Below are 25,916 nucleotides of genomic sequence, written 5' to 3' on the forward strand. Positions count from 1 at the left end.
AGACTGTGCCCCCTTTGGGATCCTCCCTTCGAGCTGCACCAGGGAGACAATTTTCACCCCAAATGTGCTCTATTTTCCGTCTTTAGAAAAGCCCACCCTTGACCGAAGCTACCCCAACTCACTTTCCCATTCCCCTTTAGAAACAAAACTCTTGTCTGTGCATGCCCCCTTCTCTCCTTCGGTTGCTTTTATTTGGTTTCTATTTTCAGCGAGGTGACTCACACACGCAGTGTAAAGAGTCAAGTAATGCCAGAGCCGTGTGGAAAACAGCAGTCCCTGCCCCACTCCCCCCTTCAGACAGCTACTTATAACCCTTTTTGCTAATTTTTGAGGCACTTAGCTGTGTTTTTACACAAAACACTAGTATTATTCTACTCCTTGATCCCTTGGTTTTAAGTAGCATCTATGAGCTTCCCTTTAGAGAGGATGAGGGGAAGCCTTTCTTAGCGGTTCCTCTCGCTACAGCGTATGTGTCTACTCTTCCTGTTCCTTTGCCATCCTTACATCCGGGGAAGGGTATGGTTACGTCACCGATTTGCTTAGTTCAGAAGTCAGTGGTTACTTCTTTGTGATTATATAGTGATGTTGAGAGCTGAGCCATGTAGTAAATCAAGATTACTACTTCTTTCTTATACAGCTTATAATTTTTCTTGGGAATAATGTTTTATTTTCTTTGCTTAATTGTCTATGTACTTATCACCAGTGCATCTTCAGCTGTGATTATTAACTCTCCTCTGAAGGTATTTCGACCTCGCCATCAATTCTATCCTCTTGAAGAAGGATCTTCCAGAGCCCCGGACCTTTTCCAACTGAGGTCTTCTCCAGTCTGCTCTCCAGCCCTGCGTGGTACAGTCTCTTAGGGGGTTCCTTTGCCATCGTCCTGGGGATTCTCTTTATCTCTTTTTCTGGGCCCTGACTCCAAGCTCTTCTTCTTCTTTCCTGTTATGGTGGGACACATCTTCTAGTTACTTCTTGAATTAAGTGTTTGGAAGGTCGATTTATGGAGACCTTGCCAGTCAAACTGCCTTCATTTGAACCTCTTACTTAATTGGTGGCTGGGTTGGGAATCAGAAAAATCTAGGTGGAAAATAATGTCAGGATTTTGAAGGCAATGTTCCACTGTGTTCTAGCCTCCATTGCTGTGATTGAAAAGTCCAGAAACATTCTGATTAATTCTCTGCATGTTTTTTCTTTAGAAGCTTATGGAATCTATTCTGTGCCCCTGGTGCTCTGCAGTGTTCCAGTGAAGTGCTCTGGGATGGATTTACCTCCGTCCATTTTGATAGCTCAATTCTAGAAATTGTTCTCGAATTATTTCCTTGACAATTTCCACCCCTCAGTGTTTCTTATTTCTTTCTGGAGCTCCTATCATTTGGGTGTGGGGCCTCCTGGACCAGACTGGTCCTCTAATGTTCTTATGTTTTCTTTCCCATATTCCATCTTTTTGGCATTTTGGCCTCGGTTTTATTTTTCCAGTCCTTCTGCTGAGTTTTTTCTTTTTAATTTCTGCCATCAAATATTTAATTCCTAAGGGTGTTGGTTGTTGCTGTTGCTTTTTCCCCCCTCTGAAGGCCTTCTTTACTTGCATTCTGTTCTTTCTTTCTTTTTTTTTTTTTTTTTGTGGTTGCAATATCTTCTTTAATCTCTCTGAGGATATTAAATATAAATAATTTTCTGGAAGTTTTCTTTCTCTTGTTATCTCCAAGTAGCTCTTTCATATTAAATATATTTTTAGATACATTGCAATAGTTGCTGTCTGCTTATACTTGACAGTGGGGACCAAAAAGCTGGTCTGAAGCTTTGTTAACACGAGAGGAGCTTATCAGCTGTGAGCTTCACAGAAGGGCAGTCTGGCTTGGCTGTTTCCTTGGGTAACCCTGACATAAGTATTTTCCCTCTGGACTGATTAGCTTGCCAAGAGACTCCTCTGCTCATGGTTTGGAAGGTGATGCAGGGCAGAACCCTTGAGGAGTCGCAGTCCAGGTAAGCATACAGTTTCTTAGCCTCCCGCTTGGTATCCCCTTCTAGGGCCTCAGTGTGTGTGTGTGTGTGTGTGTGTGTGTGTGTGTGTGTGTGTTGCAAATAATAAATAGAGCCTTCTGCCCGACAGGGAAGAGCCATTAAAAGACTACCCAGAGTATGGTAGAGATTTCTGCAATGTAATTTCTTTCTAAACTGCTTTCAACCAATTTTCCTGGTTTTAATGCCAATTCTCAGCCTTCTTGCCTCACCATCACTTTTCAGGTTTCCTGATGCTACCAATTTCTGAGACTTCAAAAGTGTAAATCGTGTTGGCCTTTAGTTTCCTCACTACCGACTTAGGATTCAGCTTTCTTCAGGCTGCTAGATCAGTTAAAACTGATCTAAATGGTGTCTAGCTCTCAAAAGTTTGTGTTTGTTTTGTCCTCCCTCTCCCCATCTCACCATCCTCATGGGTTTATGTTAAAGACAATCGTTTTATTGCTGTTTTTGTGGGATTTCAAGACAGAATAAAATTAGATGCATGGGGCCTTGGCTGGCGTAGCTCAGTGGATTGAGCTTGAGCTGTGAATCAAAGTGTCGCAGGTTTGATTCCCAGTCAGGCAACGTGCCTGGGTTGTAGGCCACAGCCCCCAGCAACCACACATTGATGTTTCTCTCTCTCTTTCTCCCTCCTTCCTTCTCTAAAAAGAAATAAAATCTTTAAAAAAAATTAGATGCATGGGCTCACTCATTAACCCACTTACTCTGTCTGACTCTGCCCCTCCTCCCATCCACCAAGTCGCCTGTGACCACGTTCTCCAGTCCAACAGGCTGTGTTTCATCCTTGACTTGCACAGACCCTCAGCAGCCTTAGTTAAAACCAAATACTCCCTTCTTGGCAGGTTCTCCTCTCCTGGCTTCTGGAACAACACATCTGTTTGGTTTTCTTCCTGCTTTTCTGATTCCCCCTTTTCTTATTCCCCCTTCTCCGTTTTCTTCTCAAGATCATTTTCCTCTACCCATTCCCTACAGAGTGATAGTTTCCTCAAGGCTCGATCCCAAGCCATGCTCTCTCCTCTCCCTCCTACACTCAACACTTCCTCTTTACGGCATCTCTCACGTTTGTTCGTGGCACCAACACTGCCTTTCCTTTGATTTCCCATCTTTTCTATCCAATTGCCTGTGTTTCTCTCCCAGGCATGTTTAACTTCAAAGTATGTAGAACAGAACTCCTTTGTTGGGAGACTTTTGATTACTGATTCAATCTCCTTATGAGCAATCTGTCTATTCAGATGTTCTGTTTCTTCCTGATTCAGTCTTGGTAGGTTTTATGTTTCTAAGAATTTTTCCATTTCTTCTAGGTTGTCCAGGAACTTGTTGGCGTCTAGTTGTGTCTAGTAGTCCCTTACGAACTGCGGCCTCAGTTGCAATGTCTCCTTTTTCATTTATAATTTTGCTGATTTGCAAAACAGAACTCCTGATTTTTTTCTTTACACTCATTTCTCATCAAGTCTTCCTCACCTATGCAGATGTACAAGCAGAAACCAGAGAGTCATTCTTGTATTCATCCCCTTCCTTAGCCCGGCATCCAAAATGCCAGCCAGCCTTCTTGCCTCCATGTCTGTGGTGTGTCGCTCCTCCATCCATTTTCTCCACCTTCACTGCCGTTACCTCAGTCTATAAACCACTATCATCTCTTGCCTTGACTAATGCAACCGTCTCCAAACTGGTCTCTCTACTTTTTCTTTTGGTCCCCTAAAATCTGTTCCCCACACAAGTGATCTTTAAAAACCCCCCAAACCGGATTATTCTCTTTTCTGATAAAAATGTTTTAATTGTTCCTAAAATGCAGACTTGTTACCATGATCTACACCAGACACCATGGCTTTTCTATGGGGCACCTGATGTTTCCCTGGGTGCCACCACTTCCTGTGGGTACCACAGTCTCCTGCCAGGCCATGGAGCCCTGGGGGCGCCAAAGCACCGATCTCTCCTGTTTTTGTATATGTTTCACCTGGCTGTAGAGTGCTCAGGGGGTGGAATGGATGCCCTCATAGCAAACAGCTTTGAGTGAAACTATTTTCTAGTTTTGCTTATAGCCTCCTCCTTTCTATAGGATTTGGACACAGGTTCACAGAGGAGGGGAGTTCGGGAGGCTGGGGGCAGAACGTGACTCTGAGTAACAACACCGTGTGGCTCTAAGAACCATCCCTCTCTCTGACAGCCAAGACCTGAGCTTTTTGAGCAAGCCTGCTTTCCCCAAATCTTCCTTCCCAGAGTCTTCTCAGTCTCTCGGGCGGATACAGCCCACCAGAACCTTTGCCTGGGTAGGTGTATACCAACACCTACTTTTCTCTGGTTCTCTAATTACCGCCATTTGCCCTCTTGAGTACCTGCACACATTCTTGAGGGTCCAAAAGAGATACGCTGTTGTTTCCTGGATAGGGCTTGTTCAGTAAGGTCCTTTTTTGTTGTTGTTGCTTGCTGATAGCTGAGAACTTGAACTGCACATCAGTCAGCTAATTCAGCCTTAAGAAAGAATCTATCTGGAGGTAAAATCAACAATGCAGATAATTCAAGTGTTCTACCAGCCCATGCAATTTTCACTAGGCTCATTTTCCCCCAGCACTGCCAGGATAACACCCTACGCAACACAGATAATAAACACAATCAAAGCATCACTCTTCTAGTCATGGCTTTGGTCATATGTTTATGAGGGAGTTCTATTTTTCACCTTATTTCCAGTAACTGTTTCATTTTTATCAATTCAGAATAGGATTACTCACAGCATAGACACTGCTTGGAAGTGGAAAATTTCTCCCAAGGGCATTAATACTTTTCATTTTTCCTCACTGGAAGAGCAGGAGAGAGCATGGCGCCCCCCTGCAGTGAGGCTGCCCTTGGAGAAGACCTCACGGGCTTTCTACCTGGGTCAGTGACATGCACAGTGATTTAGAGGTTTGCAGCCCCATGGGGACAGCTGTCAAGTGGGAGATGGGCATTGTGACCCATGCATGGACTTTGGTGTCACACAGACCTGGGCTTAAATCCTGGCTTTGGTGTTATGGTTGACAGTGGACAAATCACAAGCCACTTAACCTCCCTAAGCCTTGGTGTTCTCATTATGAAAATGGGCGTTTAATAGCACCTTTCTCCTAGTGTTGCTGTGAAGATGAAATAAGCTAGCTAATCTGTGTTCAAAGTACTTATTACACAGAGACTGGGACATATAAGTGCTTCGTAAAGGTTAGCTGTCCTTAGTCATCAAGCCGGTGGAGAGCCGTGCCTCCCTCTGCATGTACCCGTTCAGCCTGGGAAGCCTGTCCGCGTGCACCAAGGGGGCAGCTGATTCACTGTGTATCCGAAGGGGCGACCTTGCAGGGATGTGCTCCCTCCAGTGCCTCCACTTGGTTTCCACGGCTGACTCTGGGCACAAAATGCAGCTGCAAGTCTGCAGAAACCTGTCCTGTGTGTGACCTCTGCTTCTCTGGCCACAGGTGGGGACACAAAGAAGGGGAGAGCTGCTCTACACTTTGAAGACCCATGGAGGGGGCTAACTCTCCGTCTTGCTCTGAGGATGCCAGGACTTCAAGGACATCGTGAGGCAACAGGTAAGGACAGTCATGCAGTGTGAAAAGCAGGACAGAAATTACATCTGTCTATCCCAGTCGGTCAAGGAATAACAATGACAAGAAGAAAACATTTTAAAAGATGAAAATATTAGCGTGTTCAGAACTTACCTTGCCCTGCCCCGACTTCCTGACGACTCGGTGAAGCAGGTACCATGCTCACTGCCATTTCACAGATGAGACCGAGAGACAGAACAGTGCCTATGGCCTCACAGCTGGTGAGCATCAGAGCCAGAATTTGAACACAGGTTTGTGTGTGTGTGGGGGGGGGACAATGCAAAAACCCATCTAAATCCTTGCTTTAATTACCCTCCTACACAGGTGGCATCAGGTCAACCCTCCACCAGTCAGTGGCCAGGGCGCTCCGAGCACGTGGCCAGCGCCTGCCCTCCCATTGTGCCGCGGGTGCCTCGTCTTCCTTTCCCTCCACCCAGAGCTGCCAGCCCCCTCCGGGAGCAGCACTGTCACCGGGTAATTACAAATGAAAGACCTGGTTGTCTGCTCTGCTCATGTTTTTTTCTTCCCCCTATTTACTATAATCAGGAAATCATGTTTTTCATTTAGAATAAGGCAATTACTTTTCTGTTGACTGACGACTAGCAGAAAGCAGACTGAGCCTCGTTTCCACAGGAATTTACGGGGACAGGACTGAGAGAGAGGCTGGCTCCCAGCGTCTCCACCTCTCTCCTCACATCTATACCTTATCTGACCACGGCATCAGTCACAACAGCAACGGCCAAATGGCGTCCATGGCACGCATGGCTGTGCTCCTTTCCCTCCTATCTGGAAAACAGTGAATAAAAGTCACCATCGGTTCCTCTGAGCTTCACTGTAGTGTGGCCTAACTCTATACCTACGCACAGTTAACAGCCAGCCCCTCCCTAGGAGCTGTATAATAAACATGAAAATAGCCGTGTATTTTTTCCACTTGCCTGGGACTCATTTTTATATGCAAAACAACTCTTTGCAAAAGGAAATTAATAAGATGTATCACATCTCTTTAATGAGTGGAGGTTCAGGTTAACTGTCGTATAATGAAGCAAACAGCAAATAAAAATGGTCTGAAAGTGCTTTCTTTCCTTTCTGAGAAAGAATCTCAATTACCTGGCCTACTTTGTGCTCTGTGAACATTTCTAAGAACCGTCAGAAGCCCCAGGAAACAGACTGTCTCCATGCACATGGTCAGGGGCAAGAACGTTCTGTTCCACAGCTTGAGCTTTGCCTTAGAAACCCAAGCCTGGGCTCCTGGCATTGTAAACGAGCGGTCTTCTGCCAAAAGTGTCAGCCCGAATCCATGCCATCTATTTCAGTTCTTTTTATCAGAATATATTCTTACAGGTGCCTGCTCGTTTTCAAACTACTCCTCAGCTTCATGTGTTGCCAAAATCTTCATGGGTTCAAGGTGAAAGTGTACCCAGAGAAAGCAGATGCAGGGGAATGGGACCATTGGTCTTAATATTATAGAAGGCATTATTCAAATCTATAGAAAACCCTCTTCCTCCAAACTTGGGAATAAGTAACAATCTGCCCTTCCCTTTTTTTCTAAGTAGAAGTAAGGGTCCATGCATGTGGAATAAGAGATCTGGACTTTAATCATTCTCTCCCTGACATTTAGAGTAACCTTTGGCAAATTTCTCAACCTGTCCTTGTTCCAGGTGAGAAGGAAGTGCAGAGGACTTCAGCCAGTGCAACGACAGAAGACGTGCAATGAGTGGCTCTGAAGGTCCTTAAGAATATATAACGCTATGTGGGATATTTTATCAAAATTTCTCTGGGTTTTCAGAATTTTTTTGGAATTCGTCTGTGGGAATATGGCTTTCTGTTCTCACCTCTAATTCAGTTCCCTTTTCTCCTATTACTACCCACAACCTGAAACTGTTCTGTCATTTAAAAAAATTACCCACCCACCTCATCAACACCGGAGACTTTTCTCTCCAGACCCTTTCTGGTAGAACGTGGCTCGTATTCCCTTGCGAGAGACCAAACCAGTTACTCACTACGCCGTGTCAATGAAAGGAACTGTCTTGAAGTCAGAAACTTGGAAACAGCAGCAGCCGCTTTGTCCTGGGTCCCGTCGGGGGCAGGATGAAGTGCCACAGGACATTAATGCAGGCACTGAGACAAGTCCTGAGGACATTGAAAACACTTGCTGAGTCTCTTTAGAATTAACCCAAAGGAACAGACCTCTCTTCTCAGGAGAATTATTTGGTTTAAGGATTAGTGGAGGGAGAATTTATAATGTTTAGTTTCACATTTAAATTTCATTTCCTATGTAAATATTATGTGGTAACGTATCCAATTACTTTTTTATTATAAATTTTCTTTCACCTTTTCTACCTTCTTAACCAAGTCAAAACCCATTCAACCTGTTTCCATTTTAATATTTCAGTTTCCCTTGTGTACCCCGTCTGCCTGCAACACCTGAATTCCAGGTGTACCATGCGATTCCCCCCCTCAGGGGTTGGAGTCCTTCTTCAAAGGCCAGACATGCATGAACAGACCTGTGTCAAATGACACTCGCTGGCTTTCTTACCCAGGTGTGGGAAGTGGAATCACATTTTATGCTTTGGGGTGCTAACTTTGAGCTCTCATCCTTTACCACAAAATTACAATTTGTAGATCAACAAGGATGTGCCAACTAGCCAGGACTGGGGACTGAGGCGGTGGGTGGCGGGGTGCTCAGTGGAAACTGCACAAAGTGTGTGTGTGGGGGGGGCACTTGCAGAGGTGTGGCATTCAGGACTAGAGAGACTTACCTGGGGTCTGCACCTGTTGGCCAGAATTATTGCTGCTACTGCTCATTTGTATTACTTTTTCACTTGGAAAAATATAGTGAATCTATATTTACTCTTTTTCAGATACTGATCCTGACAGTAGGTTTAGGGTCCTGCGGGGCTTCTGTTTTGTCCTGGACCCCGGCTGCCTCACTGAAGGGCTCCTTTCTCAGCTTACTGCAGCTGGGCAGAGACACAGAAATAAGACCTGGAGGTGGAATGGCTTCAGGGTCCTAGCCCACTGCTTCGGTTTCCATAGCAATGAGCCAGGGGTGGTACTCACCACAAAGCATCTTAAAGTCACAGATACATAATTTTGGGAATCCTATCAGGTGACAAATACCACTCAACAATCACTTTTAAAGACATAATCTACTGTATTGCTCTGGTGGCTTTGGCTGAGGCTTTTCAATTCCCTGTTATGACCTTCCCCCCTTTAGAATAATTCCTTTTTTTTTTTTTGGTTGCTTTAAAAATTGATGGAAAAAGATAACCAATTCATGCCAGTCAAGATACAGAGTCTGAAGAGATGGTTTAAGATAATTTATTACATTTACCCCTGAAGTTTTGGGAGGAAATTCAACACTAAAAGTTGTAATTAAAAGAATGCTGAGCCATCAGCCAGAGGCTCTGTGACTTTGGGTGAGTCCACAGGCCTCTCTGAGCTGTGATTTCCCACCTGGTAAAATCAAAGGACTGGCTCAGCTGATCTCTGAGTTTTCTGGGGCTCAAAATTTCACTGAATTTATGGTGTTATGTGATAGCAAGAAGAGATTCCATGGAAAAAAAAACACCAGAGGGTTGTTCCGTTGATAGTGCTTATGTAGCAATGGCAGTGAGAAATTTTGTTTGCAGAAAGGCTGTCAGTAGTAACATCATAAAGGCAGGAAAAAGGAAGGAGGGAAAAGGAAAAGACTACCGTTTACCAGACATCTGCTGTGTGCTAAGCAAATCCACAGACATGTGACAACGCTAAGTTCAGATATTTCTTCCTTAAGAGAGGCAGATGTCGTGGTTGCTCCTTGCTCCAAAAGTGCAGCAACTGCTGATCCTGATGGGGGCTTTCTGTGCACCAGGCCCTCTTCCAACTCTTTACACATCCTCACACAAATAATTATTCCCATTCACAGACGAGAAAACGGAAGCAGGGGGACCTGGAGGATCTTTCAGAGCTGAGTGTGGACGATACTTCATCCACGGAGTCTTTGGCGTACCTGAAGAAAGTGCCACGCAGTGATTGGAGTATCAAACTGGGAGTCAGACACTGGGACAGAGAACAGTTGCCTTTCCTAAGAAAGGGGCCAGACTGGGGGCAGGAGAGACTGAGCTGGAAATGGGGCACCAGGAATTGGGAAGATTGAGCTCTAGGAGACCAAATAGGAAAGGCCGAGATATTTGCAAAAAGAGATATTTCTTCACATATCTTTCATACGCTGATACCTCCCAAATGTATTTTTCTAGCTGCGACCTCTCTTTTGAGTTCTGGATTTGGAGCCATGTGATCATGAAAACTAGCATTTATAAAGCTACTTTTGCTGTGTTTCGGTAACAAAGTTAATTGCTTTACAAATGTAAACTCAGACTTCACAGGCATCTCAAATTCAATCAGAACAGTGTTCCTCATTGGCCTGTCATCCCCAGACCACTCCATGCTGATACAATACCGGTTTGCCTCTAGCATTCCTCGCCTCATAATTGGCAACCCCATCAACCCAGCTCCTCGAATCCCCCACCATCATTGCCTTTCTTTCCCAGAATCTGCCCACCTGTTCTGCGCCTGCCCCCAATGTGACAGTTTGCTAAAGCAGAGCTGACCCTTGCAGTGTGTGGCTTAAAGCCCTCCTGTGTTTCCCACTGCTCTCAGGACAAGGTCCAAACCCCTTGCTATGGTTGTTTCCAGGCAGGGGCTGGCCCAGCCTGCTCTCCCACCTCCTCTCACGCTCACCTCATTTCCCTTGCTCACCAGCTCCGGGGGCCTTCTTTCATATGCTAGAACTGCCTGGCACCTCCCTACTCAGGCTCTCCTTCTGTCTGGACTCCACTGCAGGTGGTGACATCACAAAGTAGCTGGTTATGAAAGGAGCACTTCACCCTAAAACCAAGGGGAGCAGAGGCTCCTCTAGAAATCTTGAGAATGCTCTGTCCCATACAGCTGGTTCTTCTTAAACCAAAATATTCAGGCAGAAAGAATAAAAGGCACAGGACACCTGAATTTCACTGGGCTGGGCAACAAGGACATCCTGGATGACCGCACTGCCACCAGCTCACACAGCCCAGCGGAGGTCACCTGCTGGGGCCATCTTCAAAGGAGAGGAAGAGCCTGCTGGGCCTTCCGAGCAGGGTCCCTGAGCCTTGACTCACTTCTGCCTCACGGGTTCTGATCGGTGCCTGCCAGAGGGACCTCTGACAGCTCTGCCCTGAACGGGATTGGGATCTTCTTTAGCTTCAATGGTAATAATTGAAATGAACTGAGTTACTACAAAAGATTATTTCTTCAGTGGACATTTTTCAAGGGCCTACTGTGTGCCAGGCAATGCCCTAGGCGTGGCCTATCTACTGGATGCTACATACTGAATGTTACAGACAATGTGTTTTAGTCTGCATTCTGTAATTATATAGGATATAATGAATAGCACACCCATATTTTGTATCTTTTATAAGATGTGTTAAACACAACACACTACAGTCTATAGACAATGGGTAATGCACACAGTATACTATGTGGGTATTATATCTACTATCAGTGGTTTGGCATAATAGGTATGTACTAAGTGTTGAATGGGGAAAAACATTCAGCACCATGTACTCTGGCAGTGCCTGGCCATTGGGGACTGATTCTTCTAACCCTGCTCCTTTCTCAGCTCTCTCCTTTGGTGCGTGAATTCCTTTGCCCGCCCGAGTCTGGCCCGGTGTGCACCAGGGAACGAGAGGCCGCGAGCGCTGGGGCCCTGTACCCTGGAAGGACCGAGGGCGGCCCAGCCAGCTCTGCCTCCCAGCCCCGTCCAGGGAGGGTGTCCGGATGTCACACATTCCTGGTCCTTTGCTTTCCTGAGAGCAGAGTTCGGACCTGGAAAGGGCGTTCGTGACAGAGTCTGGTCCAACTCTTTCAGAAGTCCTAGGTCCCACTCCCTAGTCCCCAGACCAGCTTAGACAACGGGGACGCACGCCTGAATTCTTAGCGGCAATAATTCCCCCTAGTTGTGCCAGATGGAAACCAGCTCCGGGGCCTTTTTTCATTTTCTAGAACCGCCTGGCACCTCCCGACCCAGGCTCTCTTTCTGTCTGAACTAGGAAATGAGGTGAGCAATAGGCTCTGCTATGGAAACAAGTGGCAGAAAGCTCGGGGTCTCTTGCTAAGTACTTCCACTCACCCCAGGATGGACGAATGGACAAAAGAAGGAAAAAAGGGGGGGAAGGAGGGAGGGCGGATGGGTGGGTGGGTGGGTGAATGGGCAAATGGGCGGATGTGCAAGAGCCTGAGAGTCCTAACTCTGGCCCGCGGGGTCGAACCCCGGGTGGAATCCCTCACTCACCCACACCCCACCCCCGGCCGCTGCGTCTGTGTCCCCCTACAGTCCTTCCCCCCCCCCCCCCACCCCCGCTCCGGCGGAGAGAAAGAGGGTGCGGGGAGAGGGGAGTGGGGGGGGGAGCGGCAAGAAGGAGGGGAGGTGGGGAAGGGGAGGGCCTTGGCGGTGGAGGGGAGGGGCGCACGGGGAGAGGGCGCGGCGGCGGGCGCCTCTCTGCGGTGCGGGAGGGCTGGGGACGCGATGCCGCCGCCGTCTCGCCCGCCCGGGCTGCGCCGCGGGGGCTGAGCCGCAGCCCCAGCCTCGAGCCCAGTGGCTGCCCGGTGAGCCCGCCGCCCGGGAGGATGGGCTGCGGCGGGAGCAGGGCCGATGCCATTGAGCCCCGCTACTACGAGAGCTGGACACGAGAGACCGAGTCCACCTGGCTCACCTACACCGACTCGGACACGCCGCCCAGCAACGCCGCCCCGGACAGCGGCCCCGAGGCGGGCGGCCTGCACGCGGGTGAGTGAGCCCTGCTCCTGCAGACCCCCAGGCGCCGAGAGGCCGGGGCACCGGCAGGAAGCAGGTGGGGGTGAGGGGAGGAGGGAGACAGACAGACAGACGGACGGACGGACGGACAAGAGAGTAAGCGCCTGCACAGGCTGACGGACCCAGGCCCAGGGAGCAGGGTCAGAGAGGGACCCTTACAGAGGCTGGGGAAACCAGCACTTCTCGGGCTCCGCGAGGGCAGGCTCCCTGCTGAGGCTGGTTGGGGTGGGAGGACCGCCCCCCCGGCACGACCAACTACCCCTCAGTCCACCCACGCTCCTGGCCCACCGGGTTCGCCTCCTCCCGCACTTCTGTCCATGCCGCGTCTGGCCTCCTGTGTGCCCAGCAGGGTCACTTCTCCATGCATTGGCCACCTGGCCCCTCTCTCCCTGGACTTAGCGGTGCTGCACGAACCCAGATTGTCTGGGTTCAGTCCTCCTGCTCGCCTCCCCTTTTCTCCCTGCTGGGAAGGTGTCCCCTCCACAGCTTCCCAAACCAGAACCCTAGTTCAGGGCAAAATAAGTACCCTCTGGCTCCATCGCTTCTGCACTGAGCTCACTTTTCAGGCAGTTGTGTCACCGGGAAGGACTTCCTTCCCTACCCAGGTGCCTCGGCGCCTTGCACGAGGCAGGGCACAGCCTTGGTGAGGACTGTAAGTTCCATCCTCCTACCTAGGTCCTTCCCTCGGCCGAGTTCCGAGGGGAGGGTGTGCAAAGAGCTTTCTGACCCAGTCACGATATCAGGTTTTATTATTATTATTATTATCATTATTATTAATGTCTTAGCAGACACTGATAATCGCAGGATAGAGATGAAAATAGACTGATGTTTCCACAGGCTGGCCTTTGGTGGTGTGAGACCTGTTAGTGATGCAAAAAGGCAAAATCTCATTACTTATTACAGGGATGCTGTCAAAAACCAGATCACCATTTGGATGAAAATGTTTCCAACCCTTTCCTGACTCCTTAATGTTATTGGCATTTTTGAATCATGAAATCTAAAATAGAAAACAAGGTTAATTTGAAGTATACTGTATAGTGTAAGGAGGAAAGAAATGTGAACTACTCTTGAAAAATCAATACCCCTCAGTCAATGCCTCCTAAATGAAAGCTGTCACTTTAATCTTGAGAATCGGTCTCTCCATCTTTTAGGACCAAAGCTGCTTCCCTTTCACATGAGCTTTGTGATTCCTTTTTTAAAAAAGCGAGAACCATCAGTGAGAGCGGTTCGAGGCGTAACACCATGTTCATCTCTAATTTTTCTGACTCACAGTAGTAATCAAAGCGGTGATTTTGTGTCGCTGATGCTTTCAGCAACTTTCCAAATGATGTGTTGCCCGAATTCAGTGTCAGAGTGAAGATAAGACATAAGCCTCTAAAGTGGACCTGGTTAGTGTTGTACGTAACAGCCTCTCCTCTGTGGAGTCAAAGGCCAGAGCTGCACTCAGAGGAAGGAAGGTTAAAAAGATCTAGTGTGAAAAAGAACGGAGTACAGCATCAGGGAGTGGTTGCCTAGGTGACTGAGAGTCTATAGTGTGTGTGTGTTGTCTGTGTTCATATTTACGGGTATGAGAGAGTTATTATGTGCTGGCTAAATATGTACATATTTATTAATTTCCAAAGCTTATTATTTATTACTCTGCCATCCTGAGTCAGATCCCATCAACCGTCATGAGATCTGGTCCCTGCAAACAGGTGGGGCCTGGGACAAGCCCGCTCACTTGCAGTACCCTGCCAGGGTACCAGACGTGGGCAGCCCTGCCGGGCAGGTGCTCCTGAAGACCTGCATCCCTCCCAGGAAGGGCTCCGCTCCAGTCCCAGGACAGCGAGCAGCTTTAAAATTGGCCAGACTCTTAGGTGGGCAGGGTCACTTCAACTCCCTAGAAATTTCCGTCAGCCTCAGGGGAGAGCGAGATTTCTGAAATCAAGGTGGGATCAGGCCCCCCTGGAGGGGCACTGGCAGTCCCTCGGCCTTTAGAAAAGTGGCCTGATTCCTGTGAATATTTCAGACTGGGAACTGGACATCTTTAGTTAGCGTGGTCATTGGAGAAAACAACAAATCTCCTGGGTTTCAGCCACCCCGGGGGATTAGCCAGGGTTCTTTTTTCCTTTCTTCTTCCCCGTTCCCCCATCTCACCCACCCCCACCAGTGCCCGCCTAGGAACTCAGTCCCAGGCTTCAGGGGCACCTACTGCCCACAGTGAACGTGCTGAGATAGGAAGACAGAGGGCCATTTCCCCTGTTTCCATCAACCCTTTTCCGACGGGGGACAAAAAGAAGGGCTGGATTCGGGAGAGTCCAGATTGTAAAAATCACAAACATGGCTTCATCACTAGAGTTCTGAAGCTAGAGAGGATCTTGGGAGGTTGTCTATTCAAAGTAGATGGGACTCAGTTAAATTGCCCTGGTTACACATTCTCTCAGCCCCTTCATGGTTCTTACTTATCCCCCAGTTCCCTCTGCCTCCAAAGGTCCTTTCTTTCTGAGCCAGCTGGTCACTCCTTTAGTGTCAAATTGTAGTTACTGTCTGCTGGCCCCCCCAACCTCAGGAGCTATGTGGGAGTAGACTCATCATCTCTGCGTGCTCTGTGCTGGCACCGTGGGGGGGCATGTCTTACAGCGGAGGGCGTGTCGCCTGACAGGTATTCAGTAAATATAGGGGGGCATGTTTTCCTGTCAGTCCCACCGAGGAAAGAGCTTCCTGCCTCCTCCTCACTCAAAAAGGGATTCTGAGGTTCCCATTTTCTGGAAATCATTTCCACGAGACAGCAGAATTCAATTAAGTTTTTAGATTCAGCTATTATGTAGGCTGGAATTAAAGACTTAGCTGAAGCCAACAGTCTCTGGTATCCATTGCTTCTTCTCCATGTCTCCGAAGCCTGTCTCTCTGTCACAGGAGGAAATTAAATTGGCCTGGCAGGATTTAGTCCTCATAAAGTCAGTTTGCTGGGTTGATTTTTACTGCCTCTGTCTGATGGGGGTCTCCCAAAGAAGAAGGGAGACAGGTCGTCATGCCCCAGCCTCGCTCTGCCACTCCATACGTTCAGAGCTTCCCAGCTTCCCTTTGATTTGATCACAAGTCCCTTTAATTACATCCTTAAACACCCCCTTTTGTGCTGCTATTTTTCTGATTTCTCTAGAGAATAAAACATTTCAAATTTCTCTAAAGTGCTTCTACTTTATAGTTTTAAATTGCTATAATAATTGATTTAGTAGATGTGACATAAAAGATTGCAAAATTAGAGACTCACAGCAAAATGATTTCCCTAAATAAATGGAAATGTCAAATAAAATGCAGGCACTTAACATCACTGATAGCTACCGCATGTTGATGACTTGCCCGGGGCCAGGCGCTGTATCAACGGCACTTACGTAAATCACCTGGGTTCATTGTCCTGGCTGAAATAGGTGGGAACTATTCCTATCCCTCTTTTACAAGCAAGGGTTGAGGTTTAGACTGTGCAGTGATCTGCCCCAGTCCAGGACCAGAATCCAAAGCCTATTCTCCTAACCACTGCCTTCCTGACGAATGGGGGATTAACTAGAATTCTTGGCTTTACTGGTGATAGGACTCAGACTCTAGTCTGATCTCTTAATATTCTAGTTTGGTCTTAGCACAGTTTTTTCCTGCAGCAGCTCTGAGGATGGGACACCTCTCCCTAGGAACCAAGGCTGCCCCACACCTTCGTGGAGCAGTTTCCCTTGTGAGAAACTATTCCTGCTGTGCGGTAATCTCTCCCTGGGGAGCCCTGGGCCCTCGGGATCAGGGATGCACAGACAACTCTCTCAATATTTGAAAACCGCTGTTGCGTCTCCTCTCACGGTTGGTCCTGCGGTCAGTTCTCAGACCTCCGTGGGCTTTGCCCATATGCCTCCAAACACTGCTCGGTTTGTCAGCGTCCTTCTCAATACAAGGGCACCCAGGGCCGGCTCCACGTTACATACCGAAGACTCACGTGGGATAAGTTAAAGCCCTTAGATCTTTCTTTCCAGTCAAATGAGTTCTGTGACATCAGGGACAGTGTGTTTTCACTGCTATATACCCAGCTCCTGGCACAGTGACCGGAATACAGATGGCATTCAATAAGTGTTTGTTGAATGAATTGCCGCCCACCCCCCATGAATCCTGCATTTATACTACTGATTGCAGTAAACCACATTTGGGATTTTGGTATTTATTCTTGTTAAAATTATTTTTGTTGGTTTCAGTTTAATGTTTAAACTTGTTGACCTTGATTCATTTTGATAAAAATGCCATGAAAAAAAAAAGTTCCAGGTCTTAATTACCCTGTGTTGACAGACTGAAAATAAAAGACAATTATTTGCTTTTGTCCATTCATTGCACACTTGGTGCAAAGACGAGTAAGTTGGTCATACAGGGGAGACACGAAGGCACAGCAGGAGGGCAGGACGCAGGGGCCGTACAGGGACCCAGCGGTGTGTGTCCGCAGAGTGTGTGTACAGGCCCCTGCAGGCAGCAGCAGCCCGAGGGAGCCACACGGTTTCTGCGGGTGCCCTGAAGAGGCAGAGGAAGGCCATCTGGATCCCCTCCCTGAGATGAGGGTGCCTGTGGAGAACCAGCTGGGGCTCCCTGATGGCGAAGCCTCCTCCTTCTCCCCAGCTCTCCGTACACACCTCGTCCACTTGTGGTTACAGTTCCAGATAATTACTGACAAATGTCTGTGCCCCCCACCCCAGGAAGGACCAGCCCTGTTAGGTAAGGGGTCTTTCCCCTCACCACTGGATCCCTATCCTGATGCTGTGCCAGTTATAGCAGGATGTCACATGCCGTCTCTCGCGTGAATGAATCTCCTAAAACTTCTGTGTGTGTGTGTGTTATTGTCTTCCTGTGGTCCCCAGAGGTGACATTGTCTTTCCTCAGAAGTTCCACTTGCTTCTCCTTTTTGGGTTCTTGTCTGCCCGATGGGCAGCAGGGTGAGAAAACATGCCCACCTCTCTGCAGCCCGCTTTGTCGAACGCAAGCCTCTTTGTTAGAAGGGTTTTTGCAAAACTCACTACAGAAATAGGTGGTAGCAAACCTAGACTGTTTATAAAGTTCAGGAAGTCTCATGTTCTCAAGACCCTTGTCTCCTGGACAGACAAGGGCCACGTCCTGTCGCAGGCTCACCACTGGCCACGTGGTATTGCTGGGGCTCGTCCATGCCTTTTGCTTTCCAGTCAGTCTGGGAGCCCTGCGGCATTGGGGACCACGTGCTTGACAGCCACATGCCTGCCGTCTACCACACGTCTGTCCAATGGCTGTAAAAATGAAGAAGTGGGTGAATGGCCCAGCTATGCAAATGCAGTTCTCTATGTCTGTCTTGCACCCTCTTTCCCAAGTCTTATCTTCGACCTCAGTCCACTGACCCACTGTTTGTTGGACACCAGATAAAGTTATTCTGACTCTAACCAGGCTGTCAGATGAATTTGGGGTTCCAGGCTTGGTTCCCTCTCAGTCAGTGAGAAGTGTGTTTTCCTGGCTTATCCTGTACTCAGCAGTCCGCCCGGCTTGGACCCTGGGAGACCCCTCCTTCACCCCTGACCTGTGCACCTACATCCACAGCGCCTTCCTGCGGAGAAGGCTGTGCTGTCCTTAGTGAAGTTTGGTGTCTGAACCTGTTGGTCCAGGCACCAATGGTACCTGGGCTTTTCCATGGCCTCTAACCACTCTTGGAAGACCATTTGGCTTCTGTTGAAAAGCCTATTCCGGTGGGATTCCTACAGAGGTTCTCTGGCCAGTCTGAGTGCCATCGTTGCTTCCATCTGTGGAGGAGGCCGGAGGAGTGGGCCCTGAGCCACGTCGTGGTCCAGCTCCTTCCAGCTTAGCTACTAACAGAATTCACTTCCTCACTTGCTCTCCTCCCACACTCCCCCGGCCAACCCCTCCATCTCTCTGGAGATAAAACTTTTTAAAATTATTGTTGTGAGATGAATTGTGTCCCCTCCCAATTTATGTGTTGAAGTCCTAACCCTCAGTACATCAGAATGAGACCTTATGTGGAGAGAGAGGGTCTTTTCAGAGAGAATCCATTCAATGTGGTCATTCGAGTGGGCTGGTGTCCTCATAAAAAAGGAAGTCTGGACACAGGCACACAGGGAGAATGCCGCCTGAAGACTAAAGCGGAGATCAGGAGATCCGGATGCTTCCACGAGCCAAGGAAGGCTAGGGTTGCCACCAGGAGCTGGGAGAGAGGCCTGGGGCAGATCCTCCCTTGCAGCTCTCTGAACCCGCTCTGCCGACCCCCTGACCTCTGACTTCTGCCTCCAGAACTGTGGGACAGTACATTGCTGTTGTTTGAGCTCCCCAGCATCTGGTGGTTTGTTCCAACAGCCTAGAAAATGAATAGAAACACGTTTATGAGCACAAACACCGTGAACGCTTGGAAATAATGAGAGGATTTCTGTGGTCACTGCCTCACCCTTTTTTCTGAGACTGAGTCTGTTTATCATCTAAATTCAAACAGCACTTATTGAGCATCTGCTATGGGTGAGGGTTTTTTTTTTCTTTTGGACACTAGTTTACATAACTCTAAAATAACCTCAAAAACCATTATTATCACCACGTACCAGGTGAGGAAACACGTGCGGTGAGGGGAGGCTCTTGGGCAAGGTCACTCAGCTAAGCGGTGAAGAGCCTGCCTCAGAATTCAGGTCTCTGGTTTCTACACCCCGGGCAGTGTGCACTTACTTTACCATGACTGCTGAGCACGCGTGTGGTGCCCCCTCCACCCCACCCACCTTACTCTTTCTTGAAAATATGAGCCACTGGGAGCGGGGGCCTCCGGCCAGCATTTACAGGGCTGAGGACTCGGTCCTCGAGGAGACACCCCTGGGCTCACACGGCCCCTCCCTGTGCCGGGTGCCTGAGCAGCGCTGCAGGGGGTGCTCAGCATGTCATCACCTGCGTCCCGGGCACCTGATGGTGAACTTAAAGGTGAACTGTGTGTGAGCAGAGTAGTGCTGTGTTCTGGCTCCCAAGGTCATGCACGTTGGTTACAGAAGATTTACAGTGTATGGAGAAGCACACGGGGGAAAACCATGCCTCTGTGAGCACTTACGTCCTTTCCCTGGGTCCCGTCTAGGGTGCGTGTCGCATCTTCGCTGGGGGCCCTGTTTAGGTGTGGAGGGGTCTGGGAGAAGCCCTTTAACTGCTTGGAAGTTCAAGGCTGAAGGACAAAACTTTTTTTTTTTAAGATTTCATTCATTTATTTTTAGAGAGGGAAGGGAGGGAGAAAGAGAGAGAGAGAGAAACATCAATGTGCGGTTGCTGGGGGCCATGGCCTGCAAACCAGGCATGTGCCCTGACTGGGAATCAAACCTGCGACACTTTGGTTCGCAGCCCGCACTCAATCCACTGAGCTACGCCAGCCAGGGCTGGACAAAACTTTTTTGTTTCTCTTTGTGTTTAGGGAAATATTTGGAGGCTGCGAAAGCTAAAGTCTGGTTTGAATGGAGGAAGAGCGGGGGGAAGGCCCTGCGAAGTAAAGGGTTTTTCTCCCTTTCCTCTTTCAGCACTGAACAACTGTTAGTTGGGTGCAGGTAAATTACATACCAGGTAAATGCACGTTGTGGCTCCACTGCATATAATAATTTCCCTGTGACCCCCTCTTACCACCTTCCACTCTCCACAACTGGCTCAGCTGAGTATGCTGTTTATTGTATATTCTGCCCAGCTGTTTTCTGGAATTTACTGTTGCTTTATGCATATAGAAACCTGGCCTGTGGTATGTGTGAGTATGTGTGAATGTGTGGTATGAGTGTGAGTGTTGTATGTGTGTCAGGTGTGAGTGTGAGTGTGTGGTGATGTGACTATAGTGTGAATGTGTATGAATGTGGTGTGTGTAGGGTTGTGTGAGTGTGTGTAAATTGAGTGTGATATATGTGGTGCATGAGTGTGTGTATGGGATGCGAATGTGTGTGGTGTCCGTGTGTCTGTGTATTTGGGAACCAGCTCTCTGTCCGAGTCTCAGCTGCCCCTGAGGTCATGCCGGATGACCGCCCAGTGTTCTCAGCCCCATGTGCTTCCAGCTCTGGGTCTGTGTCACATGGGTTAAGTACAGAGTGTCTGCCTACATCTTGCCATGTGGTTTCTGAGTAATGAGGCAAAGTCAGAAGCCTGGCTAGGTTTTTCTTAATCTAGATCCATCTGCTTCACAAGTGGTGCCAGTTTCTCCCAGAATCTGGGACTAGGTTGTCTATTAATAAGTCTTTGTTTTGGGTGATGTTGTGGGTCTTGGTCTTCTGAGTTCATGTGCATTTTAGTGGGCAGCTGGGCAAGTCTGAGGCAGTAGCTGCTAGCTGTGGTGGGGGGCTCAGTCTGCAGGGCCCCACAGGCCACCACTGATGAGAGTAAGTCTACCAAGACCTGATCTGTTTGGGGAAGAAATGTGGCCAGTCTCTCAAAGGAGAAGGGCAAACAGCCTGTTCCTCAATGGGCTTTTATTGGGTTTAATTTGCATAGGAATACAGGGCTTATATGTAAAGCTCATCAATTATTGTCAGGCAGTAATTATCAAACAATAGATAACATTCAAAGAACTCTGAAGGCTTATTTTGAGTCAGGGTCAGATAGCTAAAGGGCCATAAAACTTTGGGGAACAAACTCATTTCGTGCTTGGAACCTTATCATTTAAATTGAGGGTATTAGCAAAGCAGGTTTCATAGGATTTTATGCATTCTTTCTTAGGCCTGGTCGCCCTAGGGAACCCACTTTTTCCAGCACAGGGCCACACCTACCTAGGGCATTGTTTCAAGTTTAAGTCAGGCAGGGGAAGTAAGGCAGCCAAGAGATTAGGACACTTCTGGCAGACAGAATGAGGACTTAGGCTATGTCAAAGCTGAGGGGCAAGGGTCCATCATCCCCTTTTTCTATAGCCCCCAAGTCCTTCCCTGGGGGGCCCCTTGGTGACTGTGACTGTCTTAGGTTGTTCCTCCTTTGAGCAACCTTACCCCTCATTGGCTAATCAGTCATCCACTCAGGGCCAAGCAGGGTGAGGTGAAAGGGGGCAGAGGTGGTGCCCCTATAAGGAAGATAAGTTTTGTCTCCTAAGTGGTTTATGGTCCCAAGGTCTTTTTTACTCAGCCTTAGCCACAGGAGATTACAGCTTCTGAAGCCAGGCAGGGTGGTTCCCAACAGCTAGCCCCAAGCCCTTCAGCCCAGAAGTTCAACTCAGAGCCTTGCAACCTTCTCCAAGCCACTCAACACCCTGTGGTATAGCCACACCAGGGGGCCACCTGGCCAGATCTAGGCCCTCAGTTCACACCTTCATACACTTCTTACAGCGGGTCAGCTTTGTAACCGTAGAACCAGTTCAAACGGTCCTATGCTGTTTCTAACAAGATCCAGAACCAAAGTTTATGAATAACACTTGTGACCACCACTCACAAGTAGTACTTGTGGAATCTTAACTGCTCTCCTCCATGGGACCAAGGGAGTGGGATTACAACCAATACCCGAGTGCTGGGATTCTTTCACAAGAGAAGGGTCTATTGTCCTAGATGATCTGGTGCTGAAATCCCTTAAATCTCACCTTGAACCCTGGATTGGCGGGGAGCAGATTTGAGCCTTGACTTCTGTCTCCTTGCTGGGTGACCACAGCAAAAGCTTTTTTTCCCCTTTCAAAAGCCAGTGCTGTATTATATTGGCTTCTATGTGCATCAGGCAGTGAGACCTTCCTCAGCAACAGATTTTCACGTGCATCGTGACCTCCAGTCCCTAGGCATTTTCCTGCTCTGTCCAGCATCATCTTCCTTGTTATTTTGCTTGGAGATGGCATAGGTCAGTGGTTAAGGAATTAAACTTTAACAACAGACATGTACGCACTGTGTGAAAGTGAGCAAGTTTTGTAGCTCTTCTGGGTTTCAGTTGCTGCAGTATAGAATGGCAATCATAGAAGAACTGGTATATTCACAAATGTGAAGGGTTTCAATGCTGCCCAGCACGCACCCAGGACACCTCCCCACCCCCGACCCCTCAGTCTTGCACTGAGATCGTCATTCCAATCACAAGCCTAGGTCACCTTTGCCTCCTGCTCCTCACATCCTGTTTCTCAGCTGCCTGGCATTGCTGGGGAAAGTCATGACATCAGTGATCTAGGACCTCAGTGTTCTTACCACCTCTTGGAAATTCTATTAATTGTCATTAATATGCTGTGACAGTCCCCATGTAATAGCTCCCGACACTATCCTGTTCTTTCCCTCTGAATACTAAAAACATCAAAACATTCACTGTGAATCCATCCATCTTTTCCTCCAGTTACCTTAAAGTTGTATTTCCTTCCTGCCACCTCAGCATTCTGAGAACACCTCTCTCCATGCCTCTGCACATCCACCTGTTTGGAGCCTAAGTGCACTGACCAAGTTGCTCCTTGTCACCCCAGGTGAGGACAGCGCAGGCAGTCCCATTGGGGGGCTGATCTGCTCTGCATCTCCACTGGCCCGCCTGAGCCCAGGCCACCCTTGTCTTCACGGGGACCTCTGCAGCGGCCTGCCTTCATTCTTGTCCTGACAAGTCATTCATCGTGTCACAGGGGGAATAATTTTTTAAAAACATATATGAGGTCCTGTCACTCTCTTGTTTAATGCTTCTGGTAGCTTTCCATTCTGTTATGGGTAGAATAAAATTCCAATCTTGACCCAGTACCTTCCTCCTTCCCTTTCTCGTTCCCTCCCTTCTTCTCTTTCTTTTTCTGTGTCCTGGCCACACTGGCTTCCTCTTTGTTCTTTGAACACCCCCCACCCCCCCCCACTGTCCTGTCACCAGGGTTCTGCATTTGCTGGAATGTTACTCTCCTTCCCACTCATTACAGCGTTGACTCCACCTCACCCTTCAGCTGTCGGGTCAGATGTCACCTCCTTAAAGAAACCAGCCTTCCTCTGTTACTGTCTGGTTATTTCCTTCCTAATACCACAGCCTGTCCTTGTCTTGTTCATTCATTGGTTATCTCCTTATTCAGCATGGTGCCCAGCACAGAGTAAGTACTCAGGGGATATTTGTTGAATGAAGGGAACCCTCCTCACCTGTTGCTGCAGGCAGGAATTGTGTTTGGTGGCAATGGACAGAAAGCAGACATAGGTGGCTTAGCAATACAGGGTTTATTTTTGCACTTAACGGAAAGTCTGGAGGTAGGCAGCTGCGCTGCTCAAGGATGCTCTCAAGGGTCCAGGCTCTTTGAGTGTATTGCTTTCCATCCTTGGTATGTAGATTTCTCCCTCACAGCTGCAAGATGCTGCAGCATCTTTTAATTTTATTTTTAAAATTTATTTATTGATTTGAGAGAGAGAGAAACATTGATTTGTTGTTCCACTTATCTATGCATTCATTGATTGCTTCCAGTATATACCTTGACTGGGGATTGAACCCACAGCCTTGGCCTATCAGGGCGACACTCTAACCAACTAAGCTACCTGGCCAGGGCTGCAGCATCTTATTGTAGATAGGAAGATGAGGAAATGTGGAAAAGAGCAATCTACCTGGCATTTTTATTTTTTATTTTTTAATCTGTAAAACAATAGCTTTCCCAAATTCAGCAAGCTTTGCTTGAGTCTTCTTGGCCAGGACTATGTTATATGGCTGTCTGGCTGCAAGAGTGAAGGACACCGCCACATTAGGGGGACACATACCACCCTTACACTATTGAGTCCTTTTGGCAGGGGGGAAAAAGAGATCTCACCTTTAACTGGAACATAATGAACAAAAGAAAAAAAAGCAAACAAAATGTAACCAGAGACACTGAAATTAAGAACAATCTAACAACGGGGGGAGGGGGGGGCAATGGGGGGAGGGTTTTCAGGAACTACTATGAAAGACACAAAGACAACACCAAGGGGGAGGGTGGAAGCAAGGGAGGGAGGTGGGTTTGGCTGGGGTTGGGGGGAGTGATGGGGAGGAAATGCAGACAACTGTAACTGAACAATAAAATAGTTTAAAAAGAAAGACAAAACAGATATTGGGTAGGCTGCCAGCAGGGTGACTGCACCTTTGACCCCGGGGCTATGTCAGGGAGGAGAGGAGGTTAGGAGACTGGAGGAGGAGGAGAGGAAATAGGTAAGTGAGGAGGGACAGACGATCTGCCAGAAGCCACAGGGACATAATGACTGGTGTTAAGATTTTGCAACATTAATGATAATAACTGTGTTTCTAACATTCCCGTGTGTTAAGTGACTTCATGAAGGTGACTGTTTGCTGGAAAGCGCATGTACTAGGATTGAACTAGTTTAAGGAATAATACAGCCGTTCCTAAACTTAAATCTTTCAGAATGGCCTGTTGACGTCAGACTCTGACACAAGATACAGGGTACACGTTCCATTGTTTTCTGCTTCATTTTCCCGCATAGTGAACGTCCGTGGGAACGTCGGTGACAGCTGATACACGGTGGCACCGATTTCCAAACAGTAGGAACATTTATGGGGTTCCCTGTGCAGGGTCACGCTCATGCTCAGGCCGGCGCCTTTGCTGGAGAAGCAGCAGATAGCCAATTGGCTAATTTAAAGAGCTGTCAGTATTTCCCGTGGAAGCTCAAAAACATCACCCTGCTGTTGTCTCAAGGGCTTATGGACTTTGGGGCATGAGGAATCCTGAAGGGTTTGTTGAACGTGCAGGGCCGTTTGGGAAACCGGTCGTCATAACAACAGGGCAGGCGCAGTTGCAGTGGAAGTGGAGATCGCCCCCGCGCCCGAGAGGGACGATTCAGGCTTAAGCACCTCAGTAAACAAGTGGCGCGTTGGAAATGGAGGCCTCATTAAATCATTGTGTCCAAAAATAATCACTTTTCAAGGGCAGTCTTCAGAGCCACCAGGCTCAGATTTGCCCGCTGGGGTGATGAGTGATGTGTGTGCGGATGCAAATGAGCGCCGCCACGGCCTCTGACAGTGGTTCGTTCATTGCATGCCCAGCACGTGGCAGGCATTACACATTCAGTACCTGGTTCTGTTACCCCATTTTACAGCTGGGGGAGGTCGGAGAGGTGAGGTGCTTGCCCAAGCGCATGCCAGTTGGAAGTGGCTGAGTGGGGTTCGGAAGGCAGGTCTGGATTATTCTGAGACCCGTGGTCTTTATTCTAAGCGAGCCCCTGAGAATATCACTAGCTCCTGTCCTCACTGCCTTTGCCCTAGTCACTTGCAACAGCTTTCTGATGGGTCCCCGACCTCCGGTCACTGCCACTCCAGTCCCTTTCAAACCATTGCCAGGAAGAATCCTGCGGCACAGCTGGTGTCATTATCGTGTTATTCTGCTCAGCACCTTTCATGATTTCCCTTTGTCCACTGAATGCAAATGTCTTAGCCTGGCATTTAAGGCTTTCTCTCTAGCTTTGTCTTCCACCAGCTGCCTGCAAGTCTGCTCCGCTCAGCCTGACTGGGGCTGCCCTTCGTCTGAAGCGCCTTATCCCACTGTCCCACCGCCTGCTCCCCCACCTCTGAGAGTCCTGGAGCTCCTGCACGTCCATCTCAGTTACCTGTTCCCTTCCAGCGCTTGCCTTCTAGGAAGCTGATTGTGT

General features: G+C 48.3%; 1 protein-coding gene and 1 long non-coding RNA gene across 4 annotated transcripts in view; one reads left to right on the forward strand and one right to left on the reverse strand.

The window, feature by feature from the left end:
- Positions 1 to 12,082: 12,082 nt before the first annotated feature.
- Positions 12,083 to 25,916, forward strand: part of BAALC (BAALC binder of MAP3K1 and KLF4) — a 78,552-nt gene continuing 64,718 nt past the window's right edge. For 2 of the 3 annotated variants that reach the window (XM_036031333.1, XM_036031332.1), the window contains exon 1: positions 12,083 to 12,393. In XM_036031333.1, the coding sequence (XP_035887226.1) occupies positions 12,234 to 12,393 (160 nt within the window). In that variant the 5' untranslated portion in view covers positions 12,083 to 12,233. The remainder of the gene's footprint in view (positions 12,394 to 25,916) is intronic. The other variant, XM_028533958.2, reaches the window with a different exon arrangement.
- LOC118501754 lies at positions 18,847 to 20,191 on the reverse strand. Its single transcript, XR_004904410.1, has 2 exons — positions 19,800 to 20,191; positions 18,847 to 19,598 (listed from the first exon to the last, which is right to left on the reverse strand). It is a non-coding gene; the product is annotated as an uncharacterized LOC118501754 (long non-coding RNA).

This window comes from Phyllostomus discolor, chromosome 7 (genome assembly GCF_004126475.2).
Source record: "Phyllostomus discolor isolate MPI-MPIP mPhyDis1 chromosome 7, mPhyDis1.pri.v3, whole genome shotgun sequence".
NCBI lineage: Eukaryota > Metazoa > Chordata > Mammalia > Chiroptera > Phyllostomidae > Phyllostomus > Phyllostomus discolor.